Source organism: Oncorhynchus tshawytscha, linkage group LG18 (genome assembly GCF_018296145.1).
Source record: "Oncorhynchus tshawytscha isolate Ot180627B linkage group LG18, Otsh_v2.0, whole genome shotgun sequence".
Taxonomy (NCBI): Eukaryota; Metazoa; Chordata; class Actinopteri; order Salmoniformes; family Salmonidae; genus Oncorhynchus; species Oncorhynchus tshawytscha.
The window spans coordinates 6566104-6592832 of NC_056446.1; the positions used below are offsets into that span (position 1 = coordinate 6566104).

Here is a 26729-nt window from a genome sequence, read left to right on the forward strand (position 1 = left end):
TGAATTACTAAATGTCTCAATATGACAACAAATACAAGCATTAAAGGTATAATCTGCAATATTTACAGCTGTCCAATGACAATTTAAATAAATGATATACTGTATACCCATATATTGTAGGTTATAAAAGAGTGGGTACATTTCCCCAGCCCCATCTCTCATCTTCATTAAGAATCAAGAGCCACTATCCAAATCAGGATAGTGGCTTTGATGACACTCACCTTCCTTTGTTTGGTGGAATCCAACTTTACCAGCCAGTAAGAGGCCACTTTGGGTTTGTGGTACTTCCAGTTGTCTAGTATCTGAGAGATAAAAGCACAGAATAAAATCAACAATCTGCAACAATAACTCAACAATTACTGTATTATTCACCAGTTGGGACATTGTGCAAAGAGGAGTAGCCTTTGAACAAAAACTTAAGACCCCCCCGCAGCATTTTGCAAAGAAAGAAGACAAAAATTAAAAGGATCTCCTTTTCCTATATGTGTGTGTGTGTGTGTGTGTGTGTGTTTCTCTCTTTCTCTAGCTTTCTCTCTCTCACTCATCCCCCTGTTCTCAGCAATCAGCTCATGGAAGCAAAAAAAACATTTCTCTCCCATTTCTATTCTCCCTCTCATCCCTCATTTTCTGCAATCAGCCCATGGAGCCGGCGGGGTATTGTTACTCAAGTATTCAAACAGTTCAGGGTCTGCATTTGCATTGAGCCTTGGAAACTAAATCAATGTCTTGCGGTAGAGACGCCGGGAACTGCGAACAAGGCCGGCTGCAACCGAATAGGCCTTTTCATCCAAGACGCACAACCCAAAACTATATTCTATAGACCCGGCCGCCTCAGACCACCGCACCTTTTCACAGTCTATGGCCGTCTGTCAATCTGTGGAGTCTGGTGTTAGGACGGTTATAATTGACCTGCATTTTTTATTTTCTTCTTTTATGGTGTGGCTGTGAATGTGTCCAGTGAAGAAAGGCCTTAAACCCCTTACACTCGTCGAATTCGGCCTATATGGATAGGGCCAAATTGAAATGTTTCTAACAGAAGAACTATAAAAACCATATGATTGACCGTTGTAGCAAATGACAAGGAGAACTTTATTATGGGGAAATTATCAGACCAAAGATGAGGACACAACAGTTCACCTGACACAAGACTAAATTCAAACATCACACTGTTGATTTGATGTGCATTTTCACAGCATTTGTCAACAACAACATCTGAAAATACTCTTGATACATTCAGTAACATTAGAATAATTTTCATTGACATTTTTGAAAGATTATATACACATGTTGGCAATAGAATAAGCTTTTAATTTATGCCCACCTGATCCAGATTCTTCCTGGAACCAAGAGGGTTCTATCTGGAACCAAAAAAGACTCTTCAAAGGGTTCTCCTATGAGGAGATCCGTAGAACACTTTTAGGTTCTAGATAGCATATTTTTTTTCTAAGAGTGTAGCATGGAGTTGTGTGAATTCAAGTGCGTGTTCTGGCGCAAATTATCTGCACAATATGACAAACGTAGGATCAATCTGTTCACGAGAACCTGGGGTATAATGCTAGTCATCCTTCTAACTGTGGATCAATCATAACGATCACAAATGTTGATACTGTAAATTAGTTTTCAATGAGTTTTCAAATATGGAAATGTGTAGTGCACATTTGGACTCATGGGTATGTGGTTTTCTTGCATGACATCAAAGCGGTATTTTTTAAATAATATTATCCTCAACATCTTATCTTTCAAAACACATCGACTCCTCTAAATTTATAGCATTTCCTTCACTCAGACAACAACAAAAGCGCAAAAGTAGCTCAATTAGCGGGAGGGATGGGGCATCTTCTTGTCACTCGTGGCGCTCAGGTTTATAACGGCTCTCAGTCAAAACCCATACAGCGCTGTGACGCAGAGAACCTGAGCTCTGATGTCATGTATAGCATGTTACTGAACAGCCACTACGTTCCAATTTAGGTGCTTATCAATGATAAAATATGAGGGGAAAGTGTTAAACTGAAACTGAGCTGAACCTATATAAAATCAAACTGACACCTAATTTACATTAGCATGTACACACTTTATTTATTCTCTATTTCGATGCTAACCTTGCTATTTTACCAATCGTTATGTTTGAAATGCAGTGGGAAAGAGAATAGGGTGCCATTTGGGATACAACGATTCCACATGATTGCTGTGGTTCTGAATAATACTTGGCTCATGATTTGTAACAGATATCAAAATGACTTTGAAAATAACATCAATCACAAAACCATCTCAATTTGTCATTTTCGCAACTTGAAACCACGTTTAAAGTAAAAATAGCAAGCCCCCGTGCTTTACTGTGTGACTCAGTAGGTAGGAGCAAGTTGCTAGCAATGTTTTGAATATAACAATAGCATGCCACCATAGTCAACTATGAATATAACATTTTTTTAAGGTGCAATATAATATTTCCTGGTTGCTAAAATTCTAATAGTTTGCCTAATTTTATTTTATGTGACAAAACAAGCAAGTGTAGAGAATCATTGTACCATCTAAAAAATACTGTATTTTCTGCTGTTTGAAGCTGGTGTACAAAACTGAAAGTAAAAGACAAAAACTAAACACGGGAAGCATAGAAATAACGCACATTGAACAGATCTATGGCTTCTTAGACTTGTTTTCAATGCGAATGACAGATCTATAACTCACATTTCTATGTGAATTTGGTCGGGTCGCCTAAAAAGTGACATATTGCAGCTTAAAGTTCACAGTCAACCACGGTGGCTCACTATTTTTACACTGTCATCTCACGAGTGAGGTAACAAGTCAGCCAGGTGCGGCTGCTCATCTGCGCACCTATTAAGAGTTTATTAGCGGAACAGTTGGAACTGCAATTGTGTCACACGACCTCGACACCAATGTAGCGGAGGCGATCCGTCCAGGGGAAAAGAGGCATTGATAAATACACAGGAGCTGAGGGGAATACAGTGAGGCTTTCTGCTGCCCACGTTTTGGCCATGAGGGAGTTTTCAAAGACAATAGGCAGTCAGGAGGCCACTGTGGAAGGGCTGGGAGGTCAGGAATAGTCCCATACTGTATGGTTGGCTCTGGCCATTGTCTCTCTTTGGAGATACGCTGTATATACTTTCACGCACGCACGCACACACACACACACACCTCATCCAGAACGGCCTCTGCCTCCTCCTCAGTCTTCCCCGGGAAGCGGATCCTCATGGCGCTGAGAGCGGCCAGGCTCTGTCTTGTCAGCTCTGTCTCCTGGTCTTTACTCCTCAGGATCAGCACGGGATCACCCTGCACACACAAATGTTCAAAACACATACATAAGCCAAACAAATAAACAAAACAAATGAATACAGGCCTGACAGACACACATATAGGTCAAACACACACACACACACACACACACACACACAAGGGTCAGACACACAAAGGAAAGAGAGGAGAGAAAAGAACATGAATAGGGTTTAAATGCTTTTCATCGTGGGTTTCAGCTGAGATCTCAGAGAGAAGAGAGCTAGAGTGAGAGATGGGGTAGAAAGAGAGAAAGAGAGAAAAATAAAGAGGGAAAGAAAGACAGAGAGAGAGAGAGAGAGAGAGAGAAAAAGAATGAGGGAATGAGAGACAGAGAGAGATAGAGCGAGAGAAGACAGCATGGCCATGGTAATTGGAGAGCACTCCAGCTCAGAGTCCATATTGCTGAGGCCTCCAGGAACAGACTGAGACTGGGCATATAAAGAGAATGGGCATAATGTGTGTGTGTGTCAAGAGAGGCCAGACACAGACCTACATTGGGTTAGGAGGACAGCTATCTGTACAGGCTTAGAGCCACACAGCACATCCAAAGAAGGGCCATACACAGAATGTGGAGATAGTTTTAGCAACTTGAAAGGTTTCGTCAGGCACTATATGGTATGGTAATGGTAGCCTACTGTATGCTCCCAAGGGAGGGGGAGAAAGAGCAGGAGACAGAGAGTGTAGAAAGTGTGAATGTAGAAAGTGTAATGATAAGTGCGTGTGTGTGTATGTTTGTAACTCACCATGTTAGCGTGGATGGTACCTAGACTACTACTGTGCGGCACCCTGTGGGTGGAGCCGCTGCGGCTGAGCGAATGAGAGCGCAGAGAAGCGGAGCTTGGCCTAACGAGGGCCGTCGCCACAGGAACGGAGGCCCTGGCCAGCGAGCCTCGTGTCTCATTGGTGGGTGACTGGGCGGCCAGGGAGGATATAGAACGCGGGCAGGAGATGGAGCGTCTGATTGGCCCAGAGAGGGTCGGGGAGGAGGAGGCAGAGAGGCCGGCCTTGACCGGCTTCATCAGAGGTTTCCAGTGAACCCGTCCTGAGAGAGAGGGATGAAGAAAAGGAGAAGAAAAAAAGATTACAAGAAATGAAGCAATAAAGTGGTGACCTAAATAAAGAGGGGGAACTCTCTCACTTCTCTATCTCTCTTTTTCTCCCCCTCTCATCTGTCCTCTCATGCTCTGCTTTTCATACTGTCCACTTTCATTCCATCGTTGGAAATGAAGTGTGGCATTAAAAGTCCCATTCCGGGACCCGACGTGGTGGCCTATTGAATGTGGCTTTCATTAATCACTAAAGCATGTGTTTCTGTGGCTGTGGGCCGGCTGCTCTCTTCCCTCCTCAGGCCGGATTAGAGAGCAGGGCAGCGGGCCCATCCAGCCCAGTCACAGCCACAGAACCTCCCCAGGACCACGGAGCTTGAACCACCTCCAGCAGCACGTCCAGCCAGCCCAGTGTGTGTGTGTGTGTGTGTGTGTGTGTGTGTGTGTGTATGTAAGCCTGGAGATGAAAGTTTGTGTGCATGTGTGTGCGTCTGCTCGTATATGTGTGTGTGTCTGGACATGAGACAGTGTGTGAGTGTGTGTGTGTGTTGCTGCACCGGCGAACCTTGAGCACGGAACTTGCCAAATCGGCCACATTATAGGGCTTAGCTGAGGCCGCCCCCAGATGGGCGCTTATGGAGTCGGTAGGCGGAGGCAAAGTCACTCCAGCGAAGAGCAGCCCCTCAAATCCAGCCAAATCACTTCTTTGTCCTTCATTCTGGACCTAGGCTGTGTACAAAATGGCCCCATATTTCCTATGTAGTGCTCTACTTTTGACCAGGGCCCATTGGACTCTGGTCAAAAGTAGTGCACTATATATGGAATAGGGTGCCATTTGAGATATACCCCTAATGGAAAATATAATGCTAGAGCAGAAATTCACCCAATATTTCACAATGCAACACAAATACATTTTTGTTAGTTTTTTCTACCTGGATTGGGACTTTGAAACTTGGTGGAAAAGACACATTACCTTATAAACCTGTAGGAATATCCAACTTATCAATCTTTCCCTCTAGTTTCCCGAAGAGCACATTTCAGGCCAATTTGCTGAAAGAGTTTTCAAGGTAAGCCACAAGCCTCTCTATCTCGCTCTACTACATGCCACACACACACACACACACACACACACACACACACACACACACACACACACACACACACACACACACACACACACGACAACAACTAGTAGAATAAAAAGCCTTCCCATGGAGCCATCATCAGACGATGACCCTAATTAAAAAAATATGGATTTAGCCTGTTTCATGTATTAATTAGGTAAACAAATGCATTGTACAGATTTACATCACTAATTTAGCTAGACCGGGACCTGGCCGACACCACCAAACCCAACACTGCAGTATATCTAGGAACTTGGCATGCTGGAGAGAAAGAGCGAGAGAGAGAGAGTGTATGTGTGTGTGAGGGTAATATAGAGCAATCGTGTGTCTAATGCCTATGAGTATTTGCACACGTGTACGTGTGTGCGTGTACGTGCATCGGCACCTACCTACTTACCAACCTCCCTGCCTGCCCGCATGCAGACACACACTTAGGCTGTCCTATACACCAGTATAGGACAGCCTAAGTGTGTGTCTGCATGCGTGCACGTGTGTGACACAAGTTTGTTTTAGTAATCATTGGACCCTTGTAGTCATCTGGAAGGCATCATGGCCAGAGAGAGCCCTCTCATAAAACAGCCTTCTCCCCAATATACCAGGACTACATCCCAAATGGAACCCTATTCCCTCTATAAACTTAGTGCACTACTTTTGACCAGGGCCCATCCATTTGGGAAGCAGTCCAAGAAAGGAGGAAATGGAGAGAATGTGTGTGAAATAGCCTTCTTATAGAAGAGGCCTCTGATTGCTAATAAAGACATTCCCAGACCCCCCTCCTCCATTTTACGAGGGTGTGTGTGTGTGAAGGGGGAAGGAGTGTGTGTATGTGTTTCTGTGAGTGTCTCTGTCTGTGTCTCTGTGCGTGTACACCTGTGCATTTGTGTGTTTCTGGGCGTGTCTCTGTGCGTGTACGCCTGTGCATTTGTGTGTTTCTGTGCGTGTCTCTGTCTGTGTCTCTGTGCGTGTACGTCTGTGCATTTGTGTGTTTCTGTGCGTGTCTGGGGTGCTCTCCTCCTCTCCTCCTCACCTGAGCGCTCCGACGACGACTTATACTTGTTCTCTCCCAGGTCGTAAGAGACACTCTTTTTCTCCCTTGTCTTCCCTCCTTCCCTCTCATCCTCCCTGTCATCCTCCTCTTCAGGGCCCTCCTCAGAGCTGCTGTTGTTGACGCTGCTGCCACTGGCGTCTCCTCCGTCGCCTCCGTACTCTCTTTGTCTCCTGCCGCACGGCGTCTGGGCGCTCTCAGGCATGGAGGACAGGGGCTGACACACACACAAGGAGAGACACACACCCACAGACAGAGACACACAGACAGAGAGACACGGACACACAGTGAGAGAGAAAGAGAGAGAGAGAAGATTATGTCAGCACCCACAGACACACCCTTCAACCCTAGCCAATTACCGTCCGTCACTGTGAGAAGCAGAGGTGACACCACGGGCCCGTACGTGTGTGTGTGTCAGTGTGAGTGTTCATGTGTCTACAAATACGCGTGTGCATCGGTGTGTATGTGTCTCAGTGTATGACTGTGTGTTTATCTGAGCGTATGTGGTGTGTGTCTGTGTACTATATGTATGAGTGTTTGTGCATATGTGTGTCTGTCTATGTGTACTGATGTACAAACTTCATTTGAGCCAGTTTGCTTCAGCAGGAAAATAATCCTGCAGCAACAGGAAATATGAATTATTAGGTGGATTATAATTAATGGACATTTTTTGTAGGGGTTAATACATTTTTCGTTAGGGCAAATCAAGTCTGACATTTTAAAGTGGGAATGACAAACTTAATAGGCCTTTTTAAACCATGAATACACTAATATTATCCTTTCCTGCTATGCAGGAAACTTCTCAGCAAAAACAGAGTGATCAAATTAAGATCCTACTTCTGTATGTGCATCTGTGCTCGTCTGCGCACACACAGGTGAGCGTGTTCCACACCCCATTCATGTGTACACACCCAATGAGCCGTGTGTGTGTGTGTTGTCTCTGTAGCTGTGATTAAAGCGACGGTGGAGAGAGACATATTAATTAAATCCAAGCGGCCACTCAAATCCTCCTTCTTGGCCTTTGTAGCATGAATTTATCATTTCCCCCCTCACCACCAGACACAAAAAAAGTTAATTAAATTGAATGTCTATTTCACACCATGGAAGGAACACATTGTTAGCATTAATAAAGCATTCACATCTGTTATTCATCAGCTAATTTAGCAAGCGCTTCTCGCGTACAAAATGTATGTGCAGGATGTGATCCTAGGCATGAGCTTATATACAATCACCGGAGGGGGGAACAAAGTGGCGAGAGTGAGAGAGGGGGAAGAAAGAGAGAAAGGGAGAGACAAAAATAGCATAGGATAGAAAGAGAGGGACAGAAAAAAGAGAAAGGGGAGAAAAGAAAACCATCTCTCTCTATCACCTCTCTCTCTCCCTCTATCAACCCTTTCTACACTGCTTAAGTATGAATCCACAGTATTTAAATTGCTTCATTTCAACCCCTCTCTCCTTCTCTCCCTCTTTTTCCAGATGGCCCGTAATACAGCCCCTGGGAGTGTGTCGATCCATCAGAGCACTCAGAGGAGGGCCAGCAGGCCAGTCAGTCCACGTCAGCCCGCACTTGGCATGGTCCAAAGCGACAGGCACAAATTAATTTCGACAAAAGCAATTGTGTCTGAACGAGTCGTTATCCTCGCGGAAAGGGCCCTAATACAGCAGAAAACTGTCCCATTGACTCGCTGCGCACACTTGGTGACTATGTCCCAAATGGCACCTTTTTCCCTGTGTAGTATTTTTGGTAAAGAGTAGTGCACTATGTAGAGAAGATGGTGCCATTTGTGCGTCGTGCGTTTCCCCCACTTCAGAGGAGGAGTGAGGGATGGGTTTAGATGTAGGGTTGTGGAGAGAAAGATGGAGAAAGGGAGATAGGGGAAAGGCGATGGGGAGAGTAATGTGCTGTCATGGGGGATTGGGGGGATTGAGGCATGTGGGGTAACGGACTGAGAGAGAGGGAAAGTGAGGGAGAGGAAGAGCTGACAGGTCTTCCCTTAGGGGATTGGTTGTACCAGGGCCTATCTTGCTTTGACTCTCCATCTCCATTACGTGCTTTTTCTGGATCACTTTCTCTCGCTCTCTCTCTCTCCGATACCTTAAGGCAGGGGTTCCTAACCTAGGGGGCGCCAACGTTTTGCAAATACAATTTGCGATTGTTCGGACAGATCTAAAACAACCCCAATATCTTCAATGTTTGCTAGAAGCAAGAGGTGAAATGCCATAGGAAGACATGACTGATGCACATTGGAATATATTTGGATTGTCTCTATGACATTCAGAAGCTGAGCTACAGCCTTCTAAAGTCGAAGAGTCAAAGAAAACAGACTTTGCTTGGGAAGTAATCTTATACAATGTGTGACTCCGTTGCTATCAACTGATCTATTCACTTTCTGTAAAACAGAATATGTATAATTCAATTGAGGGTTCATGTGAATTATCATAAAACATATTTGGTAGGGGAAGAACATTCAGAGAAATCGGGTCTAGACTTTATTTTCCTCATAGTTATTATTATTACTAAAAAAGCCTACCTAAAATATGTCATGAGTTGCAGGATGTATAATTGCAGGAAATGAGCTTCAAAACAACATTTTCCTAGGTCCCTCAAATTAATACAAAATCAAGCTAGTGGTGTAGCCTAGTGGTTACAGCGTTGGACTAGTAACTGGAAGGTTGCAAGTTCAAACCCCTGAGCTGACAAGGTAGAAATCTGTCGTTCTGCCCCTGAACAGGCAGTTAACCCACTGTTCCCAGGCTGTCATTGTAAATAAGAATTTGTTCTTAACTGACTTGCCTGGTTAAATAAAGGCTAAAAAAAATATTTAAAAAATAGGCTTTTTTTTTTTTAAGAGGGGGGTGACATTTTTCAAATGTGAAAAAGGGGGCCCAGCGGTAAAAAGGTTGGGAATGCCTGCTTTATGGCATCAGCCCTTTTATACATCTGCTTCTCTGCCTTTTTTCCTTCTTCCCCTTCTCTCAGACGTTCTCCCCCTCTCTTTCTGTGTGTTCCCTTAGGGCATCTGCCCCCTCTCTCTACCTCCCTTGCTTACTTCATCCATTCCTCGCTTTCAAACCTTCCTCCTCCTCCTCATACTCTCCTCTCGCTCATTCTTCCATCTCTCTTTTTCTCTGTTAATAATGATAATACATGGATTTTACATAGCACTTTTCATGGACCCAAAGATGTTTGGAGAAGATGAAGAGGCCTCTCTTCCTCCCTGCCTCCTTCCCTCCCTCTCTATCTCACCTTGGGTCCTCTCTGCCGTGACGATTTTCCCAGCAGCTTCTCGTCGTCCAGCTCACACTGCTCCAGCAGGTCCAATATGTCCTCCTCCTGCAAACACACAGAATACAGTTGGTTAGTACTTGATCATTCATTAACGCCAATGGGAGACTTAACCTGAAGTTTGAGTATGAGTGCAGATCTCAAGTCAGTACAACAGCCTATGGTACCGTAAAACACAGTACCATAAACCAACTGCCAAATTATGAATTCTATCAATTACACATTTAATCAATCAATCAACTACCACTAATAAGGGTTGTAAGATTCTGTTGCTACTCCCGACCTGCAAGCAGACGTGAAAACTCAGGTGTTCCACTTCCATAATGCCTCAGTACCATTGCATAGCTAGACCATGAAAGACCTGGCAGAACATGTGTTACTCTTTATTGATGTGGGTTGCATCCCAAATGGCACCCTATAGCCTCTAATAGTGCACTATGTAGGGAATAGGGTGCCATCTATAGGGTGCCATTGAACGCAGCCATGATCAATCTGGAAACTTTATGTTACCCGTGGCCAATACGCTGGGCCCCTTCTCCTTTTTGGCCGCGGCTGAATTAGAGAGAGGGTGATTAATGTTGCTTTGCTGTCGTGCATGGCACCCTCCCATTGTCTCTCAAATACAGATTAAACGTGACTGTGGTCTCTCAGATTAGCAATCAAGTAGCTTTAGGCTGCTCAAATGTCAAATGTGGGGACAAAAGTATGTGTGTGTCTACTTGTGTGTGTGTGTGTGTGTGTGTGTGTGTGTGTGTGTGTGTGTGTGTGTGTGTGTGTGTGTGTGTGTGTGTGTGTGTTTGTGTGCCAGGGTCATAAGGCCAAAGCTGTGTTGGCATTTGGTTGAATCCCTGATCATGAACCAACCAACCAGCGCAGCCAGCCTCTCGCTCTGCAGGAGGTTAGCTCATATAGACTCAAAGCCACATGTACATATGGCAGATCCCTCCAAATCCCTCTCCCTCCCTCCCTCCCTCCCTCCCTCCCTCCCTCCCTCCCTCCCTCCCTCCCTCCCTCCCTCCCTCCCTCCCTCCCTCCCTCCCAGGCTATTGCTAACTCTCTGTTTGTCTCTGTCTCACCTTCCCTTCTCCTAAAACTCCCTCTGTCTCTCTCTCTTCCTCCCTCAGTCTCCCTTTCTCCTACTCTCAAACACACTTTCTCCCCTTTTGCTAACTCCCTAACAGTCCAAACCCCCCAAGTATCAACCATACCACTTTACCGCTTTATCGCGTCTCTCTCATACTCCTCCTTGTCTACCTACTCGCTCTCTCTCCCTTTCTTTATCCCTTTCTCACAGTATAGAAACCAAACACCACCACTCCATCTGAAATGCATCATGAATAAAACTCCTCAGAAACATGTGTGCATCCCAAATGGCACCCTATTCCCTACAAAAGCACAGCTTTCGACCAGAGCTCTATGGGCCCTTGTCAAAAGTACTGCACTATTGGCAATAGGGGTGCCATTTGGGATGTAGTCCGTCTCTCCCCCAATGCCAGAGCATCCCTGCGATTTCCCTATTAACAATTATTTTCCCTATGAACGTACCCTCGCACCACAAACCGCAGCAACACAGCTGCTTCCACTGCATTCCATAAAAAATTCAACCATCACAGGCACCTTCAAATACATTGAGATCTTTGAGAAACCACTTCAAATTAACACTGTGACAATTCACAGAGAAGAGCTAAGGAATAACAGTGAACGCCTAGACTGAGGGGAAGGGGAAAGGCCAGAGCCAGTCAAAAGCAACTGGAAACAAAGATGGAGGTTGTACGGGTTCGTCCTGCTTTTAACAAATGCTATGATCAGCGATCAATGGACGCTTTCAAGGACAAGGTGACAAACGCGGATCGAGGAGGGGGCGTGACACTCTCTCTCTCTGTATGTATTTTTCCCTCTTTTTTTTTGCAGAGAGCATCTAAATAAAGGTGAGGGGCGAGTGAAAGAGTGAGAGAGGTAAAAGAGAGGAGAGTGTGTGTGTGTGCTGTTCAGTCTCAGGTACATACCTTCATTCGTTTCAGAGGATTATTCATTTCCTTTTGAAGTGAGGCCGCTCGGCCGGCGAGGAAGGTCTGAAAGGCAGCTGAGAGAAGGCTTTCATACTTCTCCAGGAGGAGCTTGTCATCTGGGGGGTAAATACGTCTGTGGGAGGAGAGCGAGGGAACAAAAACAATGACATAACATTCATAACATTCATTTAAATAAACAGTAACCACCGAGGAAAGTCAACCAGTACCTTTTTCTTTTTGACATTTTTTTGAATGTCAGTTTAAGTTTCCTCCCACTGGGCACAGATGTCAGTTCAACGTATAGATTTGATTTTGGTTGAGTTGTCAACTAATGTGAATTCAATGTAAAATCAACAAATAATGGCACCTACATTCAAAAAGACTAAACTCTCTTACATTGATCACTTTTTTCAAATCTAATCAGTTTTCCTCCTTGATTCAACGTCATCATCTTGAACATTTGGGTTGAAATGATGTGCAAACAATGTTGATTCAATCAGTTTTTGCTCAGTGGGCTCAGTGCTAATAGACGGCTAATTTAATTGATGGTGGAGACTGGCTTAAATGTAGGATTTTACATTTTAACCAGTTTGCTGCAGCAGGAAAATAATCCTGCAGCAACAGGAAATGTGACTTTATAATTAATGGACCTTTTTGCAGGGTTGATGCATTTTTCGCAAGGGGAAATCAAGTCTGATATTTCAAAGTGGAAATTGCAATCTTCAGAAGCCTTTTTAAACCTCAAATAAGTTTGGCATTAAAGGAAAGTTCTCCTGCAACAGGGTGATCGAACATCTGTATAGCCAGTCATTTTGAAGCGCGAACAGCCTGCTTTGGGGTTGGAACGGCCCCCTCACCCACCATAATCAAGGGGATAAACCAATGTAAATGTTGAGATCGTGGGGGGATAAAGCTGTCAATCCTTTAAGAGCTACACATGTGAGTGATGGCTCAACTCGAGAGGCAAAGTTTAGCGATGGCCCTATAGGGCTCCAGTCAAAAGTAGTACACTATATAGGGAATAGGGTATAATTTGGGACGCAACCTGTGTGTTCGCCATCGCTCATATTTTGGCCCCAGCTTTTAAACATATGGCTGCTTAATCTGCGATTTGACCCACATGTTTCTTCTGAAGGAGTTGTTCATGTTCAGAATGTTTCTGCATATTTCAGCCCTTGTTTTGATTAGTTGGGGATCGTGTAAGAACTGGCAATTACATCAGCTAAAAACGTGACCTATTTCAATAAGTTTTGACATGACTTGTCCCTTCCCAGCCTTTTATTAAGTCCCCTACGCTGGTTAACACTCACACACACACACACATTTACACATAAACACGCACACACACACACACAGACATGCACACACACAGGCATGCACACAAACACTTCTGAGAAGTTTGATAAATGAACGGTGACAGGCACTGGACCTGAGCTCCCTTTGATGCCGGTCTCTCGTCTGACTCCCGTACCTGAAGTGCATTTCATCTAATGACGGGCTAAGTTCGTTAAGGGACGCTAACGAGCGAGCCTAAATCAGATCCCGATGCCGTGTATGAATCCCAGGGGATGCATCCCAAATGGCACTGTATTCCCTATATAGTACACTATGGCCCTATGGGACCTTGTCAAAAGTAGTGCGCTATAAAGGGAATAGGGTGTCACTTGGGACACAGACAGAGTCTATTAGCTCGGGTTCCAGACTGGTGTGTCTGGCAGGGTTAGCTACCGACAATAATTCACAGACGCACGTCGCCATTAGACTATCCGCTCATTGAGTGTTCAGGGAAGAGGTCACTTATGCAAAAGTAGAGAGCGAGCGAGAGGTGGGGGAGAGAGAGGGAAAGAGAGACAGAAAGAGAAAGCTGAGGGATGGAGAGAGTATTAACAATGAACGAAAAACAAGCTCCGACTCAGACACGTCAATGATACTATAAAGAATTGACTGGCCTACGTCTTCTGAAGTCTTTATCAGTGAGGAGGAGATCAGACGCTTACTCGTTTGCCTGTTCTTTTCGCATGACGTGGCTGCGCTGCCTTTGTGAACGCTGCAGAGCACTCTCTCTCTCTTTCTTTATCTCAATAACTCCTTGGTACCACTCACGCATAAGAGTCACAACTCAAGCCTCTGCACCCCCTCACTCTGTCGCTTTCTCACTTTCGTCCCACTCAAACATTCAATTTATTTTCTCTCCCAATGTTATTTATCGTCCTGAGATCCGGGTGCTCCCCACATGTGACCCCGTAAATGTAAGTGAAGCCCTCCTCACTCGGTGCCTCTTCCCCCTTTACCTGTAGTTCCCCAGATGTCTCTTTTCATGCTCCTCCCGGGAGATCTGCTTGCGGACCTGAGTCAATTGCTCTTTCTGCAGAGAAAACAACAACAGGTAACAGAAAAAACGTAGGGTAAAAAATAAATCAATATATTACCATATGCCTTTCCTACGAACGCCTTTCCGATGCAGTTCTCAGTAGTTGGTATTCAGACTTACCTTATGCAGGCGAGTAACACACTCTACAGATGTGGCTATCTTGCACGCAGCGAAAACATTGAATTAAACTGCTGAAAACCCTCTCGCTTGCTAGACAACGGATTTTCTTGCTGATTTTTCATTCAATCGGGTTGTCAGTACATTTATCTTATCTTAAAGTGGAACTGACACTGTTTTTACTACTTTGCTGAAATGAAACCAACAGGTATTTTAATATTATGTTTCAAAACCAACTTTTTAAGAGTTAAAAAAAGAGAGTTTATATTTGACCCAAAATTCCATTACATAGAGTAAGGCATTGTTGGCAGAATTAAAAGGATGCAGTCAATACATGATTAATAAAATTCAACAATAAATCACTAGGTAGTCTAATAAATATTGTTATCAGTTGTAAATCACAGCTAGTACATTGTTTGCTGCCTCCAGAAATTCAGGAGATGAGCTGCTTCAAATTCACAAACCCAATATTTCTGGGGGGAAAAAGGAGGAAGAGGGCAGTGATTGGGAATCTCAACACAATCAATCTAGCTATGCAGTGCGTGGCTAAGGCTTTGGGTTATCTATTTATGTAGGCCAATTTACTTAGCAAGCTAGCAATATGAATTGATAGCTAAGTCATTTAGCTATCTAGAACCTTAAATAACAGAGACCTGTACTGTAGATGTTATGTTATCACCTGGACAAGTGGGTGAGTGATAGACCCCCCCCCCCCATCGTATTCACAGTACAATTTTGGCTGTCAACGAAACACTGAAAAAGTATGAGAGGGTTTATCTACTGTCCCCTGTGCTAGACTTGAGCTCATCTGGCTCAGGCTAATATCGTTGTTGTTGTTGTTGTTGTTCTGCACAGGCTGACGTTCTCAAGAACCCAAGGCATTAACAAGGCATTCTGCCTTATCCCAAGGGTTCTCAGCTATCTCAGCATCGCTTACCGGTGGGACCAGGTGAACAACAATCACGACACTCCGTTTTAACATTTAGAAACCTCAATAATCATTGCCTGTGATAAGGTTTATGAAACATATGGAACAAATGTTTTATATCAGTGAGAAAGAATCTTAAAAAAAAAAGACAATAACCCTAACCCTATAAAAGTGTGAGGTAATATGAACCTTTTGAATTCTATTATTTATTGCTGATATGAAAGATAATGTACCGCAAGCAATGCCTGTTACCTTTCAGAACAAGGGGCACTTAACAAAACTCCACCGGCCAGAACATACCCTCATGAATAGACGCTAAAGGTAGTTAGCGTCTATGAATGGGCTAAGGCTGAGGGAGAAATAGTTTGTTGATTTGAGCAATAGGACTGTAAAGTTCCAAAAAGTAAGACTCCTGTTATTTATATATTTGCAGAAAACAATTCAGGTTTCTTTTGTGACTTTTGCTACTGCTTTCTAAACAATGATCCAAACAAAGTTGCGCTGTTCTGCTGCCTGTAAACACAGTCCAGTGCAGTGCAACATCAACGTGAGTGGCACATTCTCGTATGGCATGGCCTATTGTATAATAGGCCTACTCTAGCTGTGATTGGTTATGGCGCACCAGTCTGTGTAGAATCCGGATCTGGACAAGACTGAGTTTTTATTGGGTGCAGTGTCTATTAATTGCTCAAATGCATGTCTTTCACATTCATATTACTATGGACTCTACGTCATTTACAAACATTCTATGAATGTATGAAAACATTAACATTTGGATATCTATATGTTCACATATCACAAATAATAAAATAAAATAAAAACATTATTTCTGAGGGTGTATATGAACAGATTTGAATACGATTTAAAAGGTGCAAAATCAATGTAATTTCCACTTGAAGCAACCTTTAACCCAATGCGTCCCACCATTGTGCTGGCGTGATTTTGGACATCTATCCTCTTTTAAAGATTGTGTGTTTGAGCTACGGACGTCAAGGTACCATTGGTTGTCTATTTCTTCTGCAATCATTGGTAACAACCATTAGTCTGTGTGATTAACGGGTGATGAGCTAGAGCTGTGTTTGTGAGACAATGGCGGATCCCAAAGTGGCCCAGGGCCGAGTCTTTTTTTTATAAGAACGTCTGTAGAGTCCGAATGGTTTGAGCTACACACTATTCAAATATATCTATGAAAAGCTGAGACTCTTACGAACACACACACACACACACACACGTGTATCTCTATGCAGCTCACAAGCTACACAAAAGTCATTAGAAGATAAAGGGTTCTTCTACATAGACGGTCATAGGAAACCCCAGGACATAGTGTCTATAATACTGTAATAAACTGACAGTTGCTGTCACAAACTCCAAACTCCACACAGTTGTCATTGACTAATTGTATATTCATTTCACACTGAGTAAACAATTTCTGTACTTATAGCATTCATATAAATTCATTTATATCAGGTTTTTGCTTTGGCGGACTTATTTTGTTTATTGACACTTGTTAATAAATCTCATGAATACAACTGTTTGTCAAGTTGTTTTCTGCTCTACTTGTGGCCCTGGTTTGTCTTGATTTTTGTTGTTGTAAAAAACGTCATTGTGAGGCTAAATATAACGGCTAAATGAACATGAGATAAATGAAAAGCTGTTATTTTCTGAGGTCTCGGGACTGATAGGGTTAAATACGGTGTACCTTTCATTAGAATTTTGTCAACAAACTCACAAGAATAGATTGAGAGGACGGTGTCACGATCGTCGTTTGAATCATCGGACCAAGGTGCAGCGTGATATGGTTTCCACATATTTATTTAGTGAAATGCACAAAAAACAATAAAGAAAGACCGAAACGTGAAGTCAATGAAGTGCTAACAGGCAACTAAACATAAACAAGATCCCACAAACAAAGGTGGGCAAAATAACGACTTAAATATGATCCCCAATGAGAGACAACGATTACCAGCTGCCTCTAATTGGGAATCATACAAAACACCAACATAGAAATACTAGATCACCCCCTATTCACGCCCTGACCGACTATACCATAGGTAAACAATGGCTCTCCATGGTCAGGGCGTGACAGTACCCTCCCCCCCCTCCCCCCCCTCCAACAAAGGGGCGGACTCCGGCCGCAAAACCTGAAACCAAATGGGGAAGGTGGGGGGTTGATTCGTGTTGGTGGCGGCTCCGGTGCGGGGCAAAGTACCCACTCAGCTCGCGGCTCCGCCAGCATCGGTGGCGGCTGTGGTGCGGGACGAAGAACCCACTCATCCCGCGGATCCATCCATGTACCCAGACTGAACACTGTGCCTGGACTGGACCTCGGTGCCGAGGAAGGCTCCTGCCATGGAGCGGGACTGGACGCCGTGTCTGGACTGGGCATCCACGCAGAGGAGGGCTCCTGCCATGGAGCTGGACTGGACACCGTGTTTGGACTGGACACCGGCACAGAGGAGGACTCCTGCCATGGAGCGGGACTGGACGCCGTGTCTGGACTGGGAATCGGCGCAGAGGAGAGCTCCTGCCATGGAGCTGGACTGGACGCCATGTTTGGAAGATCCGGACCGCGGACAGTCGCCGGAGATTCCGGACTGGGAACCGTCGCCGGAGATTCCGGACTGGGAACCGTCGCCGGAGATTCCGGACTGGGAACCGTCGCCGGAAGCTCTGGACTGGGAACCGTCGCCAGAAGCTCTGGACTGGGAACCGTCGCCAGAAGCTCTGGACTGGGGTCCGGCACAGGTGGCACTGGACTGGTGACATGCACCTCAGGGCAAGCGCGAGGAGCAGGCACAGGACTCACCGGACTGGGAAGGCGCACTGGTGGCCTAGTGCGTGGAGCCGGGTGGAGCCGGTACAGGTTGCACCAGCCTGCTAACCGGATCCTCTGGTCGGATGTTGAGCAGAACACACTTGCTCAACATCTCTCTCATCTCTTTCTCTCCCAACTTCTCCATTGCCTCCTTAACAGACCCTGGCTCTTCCCGCGGCTCAGCCACCAGCTCCATCGCCCCCCCCCCTCCAAAAAATCTTGGGGTTTCTGTGGCTGTGGTCTGACGATACACTCCTCCAGAGTTTAACATTTGGGCTCTGGCACTCTCCTCAGCTCGACCGACCACCCCTTGAGCCCCCTCCCCAAAAAATATATTGATGTTGTCCTCCATCCTTAAGGGCTGAGATCCCGCTAACGGGATCGATATGACAACAGCCAGTGAAAGTGCAGGGCGCCAAATTCAAAACAACAGAAATCCCATAATTAAAATTCCTCAAACAAAGAAGTATTTCACACCATTTTAAAGATACACTTCTTGTTAATCCCACCACAGTGTCCAATTTCAAATAGGCTTTAAGGCGAAAGCACCACAAATGATTATGTTAGGTCAGAGCCAAGTCACAGAAAAACGAGGAGTCACAAAAATTAGAAATAGCGATAGAATGAATCACTAACCTTTGATGATCTTCATCAGGTGACACTCATAGGACTTCATGTTACATTTTACATGTATGTTTTGTTCGATAAAGATTATATAAAAAAAATCTCAGTATACATTTGCGCGTTATGTTCAGTAGTTCCAAAAACATCCGGTGATCTTGCAGAGAGCCACATCAATTTACAGAAATTCTCATAATAAATGTTGATGAAAATACAAGTGTTATGCATGCAACTTTAGATACACTTCTCCTTAATGCAACCGCTGTGTCAGATTTCAAAAAAGCTTTATGGAAAATGCAAACCATGCCATAATCTGAGTACAGCGCTCAGAGACCAAACAAGCCAAAAAGATATCCGCCATATTGTGCAGTCAACAGAAGTCAGAAATAACATTATAAATATTCACTTACCTTTGATGATCTTCATCAGAATACACTCCCAGGAATCCCAGTTCCACAATAAATGTTTGTTTTGTTCGATAATGTCCATAATTTATGTCCAAATAGCTACTTTTGTTAGCGCGGTTTGTAAACATATCCAAAGTCATGAAGCGCGTTCACTAGGAGCAGACGAAATGTCAAAACGTTCCGTTCCGTTCTACAGTCTGTAGAAACATGTCAAACGATGTATAGAATCAATCTTTAGGATGTTTTTAACATAAATCTTCAATAACAGGAGAATTACTTTGACTGTAGAAAAGCAATGGAACGCGAGCTACCTCTCAAATAAACGAGCGTCACGAGCATGTGGTACTCTGCCAAAGAGCCCTTGTGAGCCCCTCCTTTACAGTAGAAGCCTCAAACAAGTTTCTAAAGACTGTTGACATCTAGTGGAAGCCTTAGGAAGTGCAACATGACCAATATCCCACTGTATCTTCAATAGGGAATGAGTTGAAAAACGACCAACCTCAGATTTCCCACTTCCTGGTTGGATTCTTTCTCAGGTTTTTGCCTGTCATATGAGTTCTGTTATAGTCACAGACATCATTAAAACAGTTTTAGAAACTTCAGAGTGTTTTCTATCCAAATAATATACTAATAATATGCATATATTAGAAACTGGGACTGAGTAGCAGGCAGTTTACTCTGGGCACCTTATTCATCCAAGCTACTCAAAACTGCCCCCAGCCCTATTTACTTCCGTCTGCCGCCAAGGAAGGGTTTCGCATCCTCGCATGACTTCTTCCCATGTCCAAAACTCCTTCAGCTGGTGAACACGCTGCTTGGTCCTGGTTTGGTGGGATCTTCTGTCACGATCGTTGTTAGAATCATCGGACCAAGGTGCAGCGTGATATGGTTTCCACATATTTATTTAGTGAAACGCACAAAAAACAATAACGAAAGAACGAAACATGAAGTCAATGAAGTGCTAACAGGCAACTAAACATAAACAAGATCCCACAAACAAAGGTGGGAAAAATAACGACTTAAATATGATCCCCAATTAGAGACAACGATTAGCTGCCTCTAATTAGAAATCATACAAAACACCAACATAGAAAAAGAAACTAGAACACAACAGACATAGAAATACTAGATCAACCCCTATTCACACCCTGACTACTATATACCATAGAGAAACAATGGCTCTCTATGGTCAGGGCGTGACAGACGTGTTCAAAATATTAGGGATCAATGAAATACATTACATATTTGCATATTCGTCTCTGTTTCAGCACCAATTGGTAGATGGAAAATACTCTGATATTGTAATATATATATAAACAAAATATATTGATGAATCACAAATAGTGGTTTGATTCATCCTGAAAGTTGCCATATTCAAGTTCAATCCATTAAATATTGGAAGGTGAGAAAAGTGCACAATAGGGTAATATAATAATAATACTTAATAATGAATGAATAATGAATAATAATAATAGTCCTATAAATCTACTCTATTCCTCACTAATCATGGATCTGTAATAACAATGGTCCAGTCGTCGTGAACCGTGCGCCAGGCTCCAGGTTTGAACTGCTACCTGTGGTGTGAGTTCCATTATGATTCAAATAGGCTACATGTTCTAAATGAATACACACGTTAGCCTAATATAATCCAGTATTGCTAGCAACCCTCAACAACAACTACACAGACGTAACAGAGGAAAGAAAGGTTAACAGAACTGAATATTGCAAAATGTAGGCTACAAATTGAAGGAGAGTAACACTAAAGTAACAGTTCTAAATGTACGTGGGTATTACTGACCGTGGCTCCCAATAGTAGCTAATATTTAACATGATACAAATTGTTGAACATTTTTTGAAAAGCCCGGTCATACAATTAAAACATTGTAAGCCGCATAAATCAACTCGGTAGGTTCAGCACTACAGCCTATCGCTTGGGTCTCCAAACTTCATCCCCGTAAATTATTAGGACATACAATTACATTGCTTTGTGAAAGTATTCACACCCCTTGACTTCTTCCACATTTCGTTGTGTTACAGCCTGAATTTAAAATGGATCAAATTGAGATTTTTCTTGTCACTGGCCTACACACAATACCCCCATAATGTCATAGTGGAATTATGTTTTTCAAAATTGTTTCAAATTAATACAAATTTAAAAGATGAAATGTCTCGAGTCAAAAAGTATTCAACCACTTTGTTATGGCAAGCCTATGTTCAGGAGTAAAAATGTGCTTAACAAGTCACATAATGGGTTGCATGGACTCACTCTGTGTACCATAATAGTTTTCAACGTGATTTCTTTATGACAACCTCATCTCTGTACCCCATACATACAGATAATTGTAAGGTCCCTCAGTCGAGCAGTGAATTTCAAACACAGATTCAACCAGAAAGACCAGGGACGTTTTCCAATGCCTCACAAAGAAGGGCACCTATTGGTAGATGGGTGTAAAAAAAGAACAAAAAAAAGAACAAAAAAAAGGCAGACATTGAATATCCCTTTGAGCATGGTGAAGTTATTAATTACACTTTGGATGCTGTATCAAGCATCCTTCCTACAGGCATCCTTCCTCAGTTGCCCGAGAGGAAGGAAAACGCTCAGGGGGCCAACGGTGACATTAAAAAAGTTACAGAGTTTAATGGCTGTGATAGCAGAAAACTGAGAATGGATCAACAACATTGTAGTTACTCCACAATACTAACCTAATTGATAGAGTGAAAAGAAGGAGGCCTGTACAGAATAAAAATATTCCAAAACATGCATCCTATTTGCAACAAGGCACTAAAGTAATGTAAGGCACTAAAGTAATGCAAAACATGTGGCCAAGCAATTCACATTTTGTTCTGAATACAAAGTGTTATGTTTGGGGCAAATCTAATCCAATACATTACTGAGTACCTCTCTCCATATTTTAAAGCATATTGGTGGCTGCATCATGTTATGGTATGTTTGTAACCATTAAGGACTGTTTTCAGGATAAAAAGAAACGGAATGGAGCTAAGCACAGGAGAAATCCTAGCGGAAAACCTGGTTCAGTCTTCTTTCCACCAGATACTGGGAGATGTATTCACATTTCAGCAGGACAATAGCCTAAAAAAAGGCCAAATCTGTACTGGAGTTGCTTACCAAGAAGACAGTGAATGCTCCTTAGTGGCTGATCTGCTTGAAAATCTAGGGCAAGACTTGAAAATGGCTGACTAGCAATGATCAACAACCAATTTGACAGAATTTGAAGCATTTTGAAAATAATACATGGAAAAATATTGTACAATCCAGGTGTGCAAAGCTCTTAGAGACTTACCCAGAAAGACTCACAGCTTTAACCACTGCCAAAAGTGATTCTAACATCTATTGACTTAGGGGTGTGAATACTTATGTAAATTAAATATTTTCTGCATTTCATTTTCAATACATTTGCAAAATAATGGGTTTTCACTTTGTCATTATGGGATATTGTGACACAACAAAATGTGGAGTAAATCAAGCGGTGTGAATAATTTATGAAGGCACTGTAAATTTCAGAATAACGGCACAGCTATTTATAGCCTACTTCACTGTGGAAAAGGGGCTGAAATACACGTCATGTTGATATGATTTTCATATTGAGTTGTTTCACTTCAATCTCCAGTGATCATAAGGAAAATCATCTAAAACAACTGTATTCACAATCACCTTCTCCAAACCGATTACTCATTTACCTAGCTCTTATCAATTTATAAATTACAGTGTTTGGAGAATGGTATTATTTCTATAGTAGATGTTTTTTCACTTGAAACCGACAGGTGCTCAACCTTATTCATGGTTTCCACTTGTGTAAAGATGGTGGAATTACTAAGGAATTAAGTCAAGGTCAGAATATGGCATATCTGTATACACCTACGCCATACCTCCATTTATTTGATATCCACCCCAATGGGTACCTTGCTGGCACTGGCTTTTCCCCATGCGTAGGTTCAAGGTCAGAATACACAAACATGGAATAATGTGGAAGTAACTTGGGTCTGAAATCCCCCCATGGACCTCTATCTGAATAACAATGAGTGAAGGAATGACACTTTTCTCTATTTAGAATCGGACTAATGAAGTCAGAGGCACAGAGCGGAAAAGCACAAAAGGCCTAGTGTTGAAATGGACTAATCAAGGGGTAGAACCCACTAGCTACTTAAACCTGGCACTTAGCTCTGGAACACGTGACAACCTCATCCAGGCTACTCCGAACGCATGTATAATGAAATGTTACGCTGTCGACTGAAACTTTTACAGTGACAAGGGCAAGGAAAGAGCAATAATTTCTCTCATTCTATCAAATATTGTTTTTCTTGTTCGGGTCGCTGCCACCGGCACAGGTAAGGCTATGCCGACATAGGTTTTTATTTAGGCCTACTGTCCTTTAACACATCTCATCCATCTTTCTGTCGATCTCTCCATATGTGTTCAATATCAATGTACATAATCTGCTAAATGGTAAATATTATATTATATATTATTATGCGTAAAAAAATATTAAAGCAGAGGGAATTCCTACTACTGAAATTATAACAATCATTTTTAAAAGTTGTTTTTTTTACGCACCAGTTCTTCTTTCCTCCGCTCCAGCGTGTGGCGCTGTTTTTCTGCCTCGGAGGAGGCGGCCGAGAGCTTCTTCATGGAGCCCTGGCCATAGAGCCGTCTCTGGGCCTCCGCCTTCTGCTGGGCCAGGTTACGCTTCTTGTCGCTCGCTCTGAAAGAAGAAACCACAACACAGCAGAGACAAACAATGAGAACAGCAAACTTTCTCTTTCTTTCTCTCTCTCATTTAGCTTCCCTCCATTACCTTTATTTATTTACATACTCTCTAAAGTATAATTTGATTCATCTTGCAAAGCCCCCAGCCTCTCTCTTTTGGCATTGAAGCACAAAAAGTGGAATGCTGAATGTACCAAACCTGGGTTCTTTCAAAAACCATAGCTGCACTTGAGTTTGCCCTGGAGTAATGGAATGAATATCATCCAAAAAGTGCAAACCCACACTCCTGACAGGCCCAATCAAATGCTCAAAACATTTGAAAAAAGCAAAGTTGGAAGGAGTCAGAACCAATGACTTTCTTCATATTCCTAATAAAGAAGTCAATGGTCCTAACTCTCTGACCTAGTGGGAGCAATATATTTCAGCCACTCACTGGCCCTTTAAATGTAATATTGTGCCCAGTGGTGGGCATTGGGGTTACTCTGTGTCCTGGATTCCCCGGGAACTGCCCTAGCTCATTTGGGCGGAGGGATATGGATTGTCTTCTGACGCCTTTCTAGAGCCGGAGAATAAACCGAAAGTTATCGACACTGACCATACCGATCACTTATCGCAGGTATTTTGCTGATATTGTTCATTTACAATAAGTAGCCTATACTGAAGAAATGTGAAGTTTGAAATGAAATAAGTTTGCTAATATCAGTGATTGTTATGGGACAATTGATGACTACAACCATAAAACTAGTAGTAGTAGTGTAAAGGAGAATTTAAAAAAAACTGTTGCACGTTAAAATTATAAACATATCGCATCTATTTATCATTATCACATCAATTTAGGCAATATGGATTTTATTTCATATCGCACAGCTCTACATCTTTCCAATTGAACCAAGTCACAAGCCCACCCAGCCACCACGGCCCACTCCTTACAGAGGTAAGGTATAACTATATAAAGAAATGTAACAACGTTTCTTTCACTCAGTGAACATATGCAGTTTGTCTGGTGCCAGACGTTGTTTCAATGTTCTATCACCAGGCCAAGTTTTATTTGTTGGGTATTAATCAAATCTCCCCTTTTTGTCTTTATGAACGCAGTAAACATCGGCAATGAAACAAATTCTTCTGATCAGGAATTAATGGTACTGTACTGCGCTAGAGCTGTTAAACAATGCTTTTTCTCCTAATGATTTACTATACTGTACTGGGCTGACCTAGAGCTACGTTCAATGTATCGCTGTGTAACACAGTGCTGCCAAACAGATATTATGAAATTCTTCTGATAAGGAATTTATATTGTACTGGACTGACCTAGAGCTGCGTTCAATGTATCACTGTGACACAGTGCTGTAAACAGATCTTTTGAAACTCTTCTGATAAGGTATTTATATTGTACTGCACTGGGATAGAGCTGTGTTCAGTGTATCACTGTGCATCACTGTGACACAGTGCTGTAAACAGATCTATTGTAGGGGTGTATTTGATCCACTCCAGTGTGTAAGTCCTAATGTAGTGGCATTCCTTGTTGTTTATGGGGAGTGTATGGGGACTATATTTAGCCATGTGATGGAGAGGCACAGAGAGAGCAGAGAGCTGGAGGTCAGGTCTGGGATGATCAATCAGTGTAGAGACTCAAGGCAGCCCGGGGACAGCACAACCACAACTAGTCAGTATGGATACAATCACACACGCAAACGTGTACACACACACTCACATAAACATGTACACACACACTCACATAAACGTGTACACACACACTCACATAAACGTGTACACACACACTCACATAAACATGTACACACACACTCACATAAACGTGTACACACACACTCACATAAACGTGTACACACACACTCACATAAACATGTACACACACACTCACATAAACGTGTACACACACACTCACATAAACGTGTACACACACACTCACATAAACGTGTACACACACACTCACATAAACGTGTAAACACACACACTCACATAAACGTGTACACACACACACTCACATAAACATGTACACACATGCGCACACACAAAGACACGCACAGACACGTACACATACACCTATTGTGACCACTAACCGGCCTCCACCCAGTAACTTGCCCTGAACTTTAGTTACTATCCGGCTCCCACCCGGTACTCAACCCTGCAACTTAGAGACTGCTGCCCTATGTACATAGAACACTGGTCACTTTAATAAATGTTTACATAATGTTTTACCCACTTCAACTGTGTAGACTGTATTCTAGTCAAGGTTCATCCTATATAACTACTGCTGTACAAACCTTTTCTATTCATATTTTTTTTAATATTTTTTATTTTACCTTTATTTAACCAGGTAGGCAAGTTGAGAACAAGTTCTCATTTACAATTGCGACCTGGCCAAGATAAAGCAAAGCAGTTCGACAGATACAACGACACAGAGTTACACATGGAGTAAAACAAACATACAGTCAATAATACAGTATAAACAAGTCTATATACAATGTGAGCAAATGAGGTGAGAAGGGAGGTAAAGGCAAAAAAGGCCATGGTGGCAAAGTAAATACAATATAGCAAGTAAAACACTGGAATGGTAGTTTTGCAATGGAAGAATGTGCAAAGTAGAAATAAAAATAATGGGGTGCAAAGGAGCAAAATAAATAAATAAATAAAAATTAAATACAGTTGGGAAAGAGGTAGTTGTTTGGGCTAAATTATAGGTGGGCTATGTACAGGTGCAGTAATCTGTGAGCTGCTCTGACAGTTGGTGCTTAAAGCTAGTGAGGGAGATAAGTGTTTCCAGTTTCAGAGATTTTTGTAGTTCGTTCCAGTCATTGGCAGCAGAGAACTGGAAGGATATACTGTCCATCACTTCTACACACACCATCATACACCTAAATATTTATATTCTGGACTCTGACGTTCTACTATTTCTATATTTCTTTATTTTGGAGATTCCTGTGT

At 42.8% G+C, this 26729-nt stretch overlaps 1 protein-coding gene across 2 annotated transcripts in view; it reads right to left on the reverse strand.

Annotated features, from left to right (window-relative positions):
- The window catches only part of ttll7 (tubulin tyrosine ligase-like family, member 7), a 174928-nt gene that overhangs the window by 67513 nt on the left and 80686 nt on the right, over positions 1–26729 (reverse strand). For both annotated transcript variants that reach the window (XM_024377673.1, XM_024377674.1), the window contains exons 11-18: positions 23634–23781; positions 14093–14166; positions 11799–11934; positions 9754–9840; positions 6489–6723; positions 4035–4333; positions 3154–3288; positions 222–302 (exon numbers count right to left, since the gene is read on the reverse strand). In XM_024377673.1, the coding sequence (XP_024233441.1) occupies positions 222–302; positions 3154–3288; positions 4035–4333; positions 6489–6723; positions 9754–9840; positions 11799–11934; positions 14093–14166; positions 23634–23781 (1195 nt within the window). The remainder of the gene's footprint in view (positions 1–221; positions 303–3153; positions 3289–4034; positions 4334–6488; positions 6724–9753; positions 9841–11798; positions 11935–14092; positions 14167–23633; positions 23782–26729) is intronic.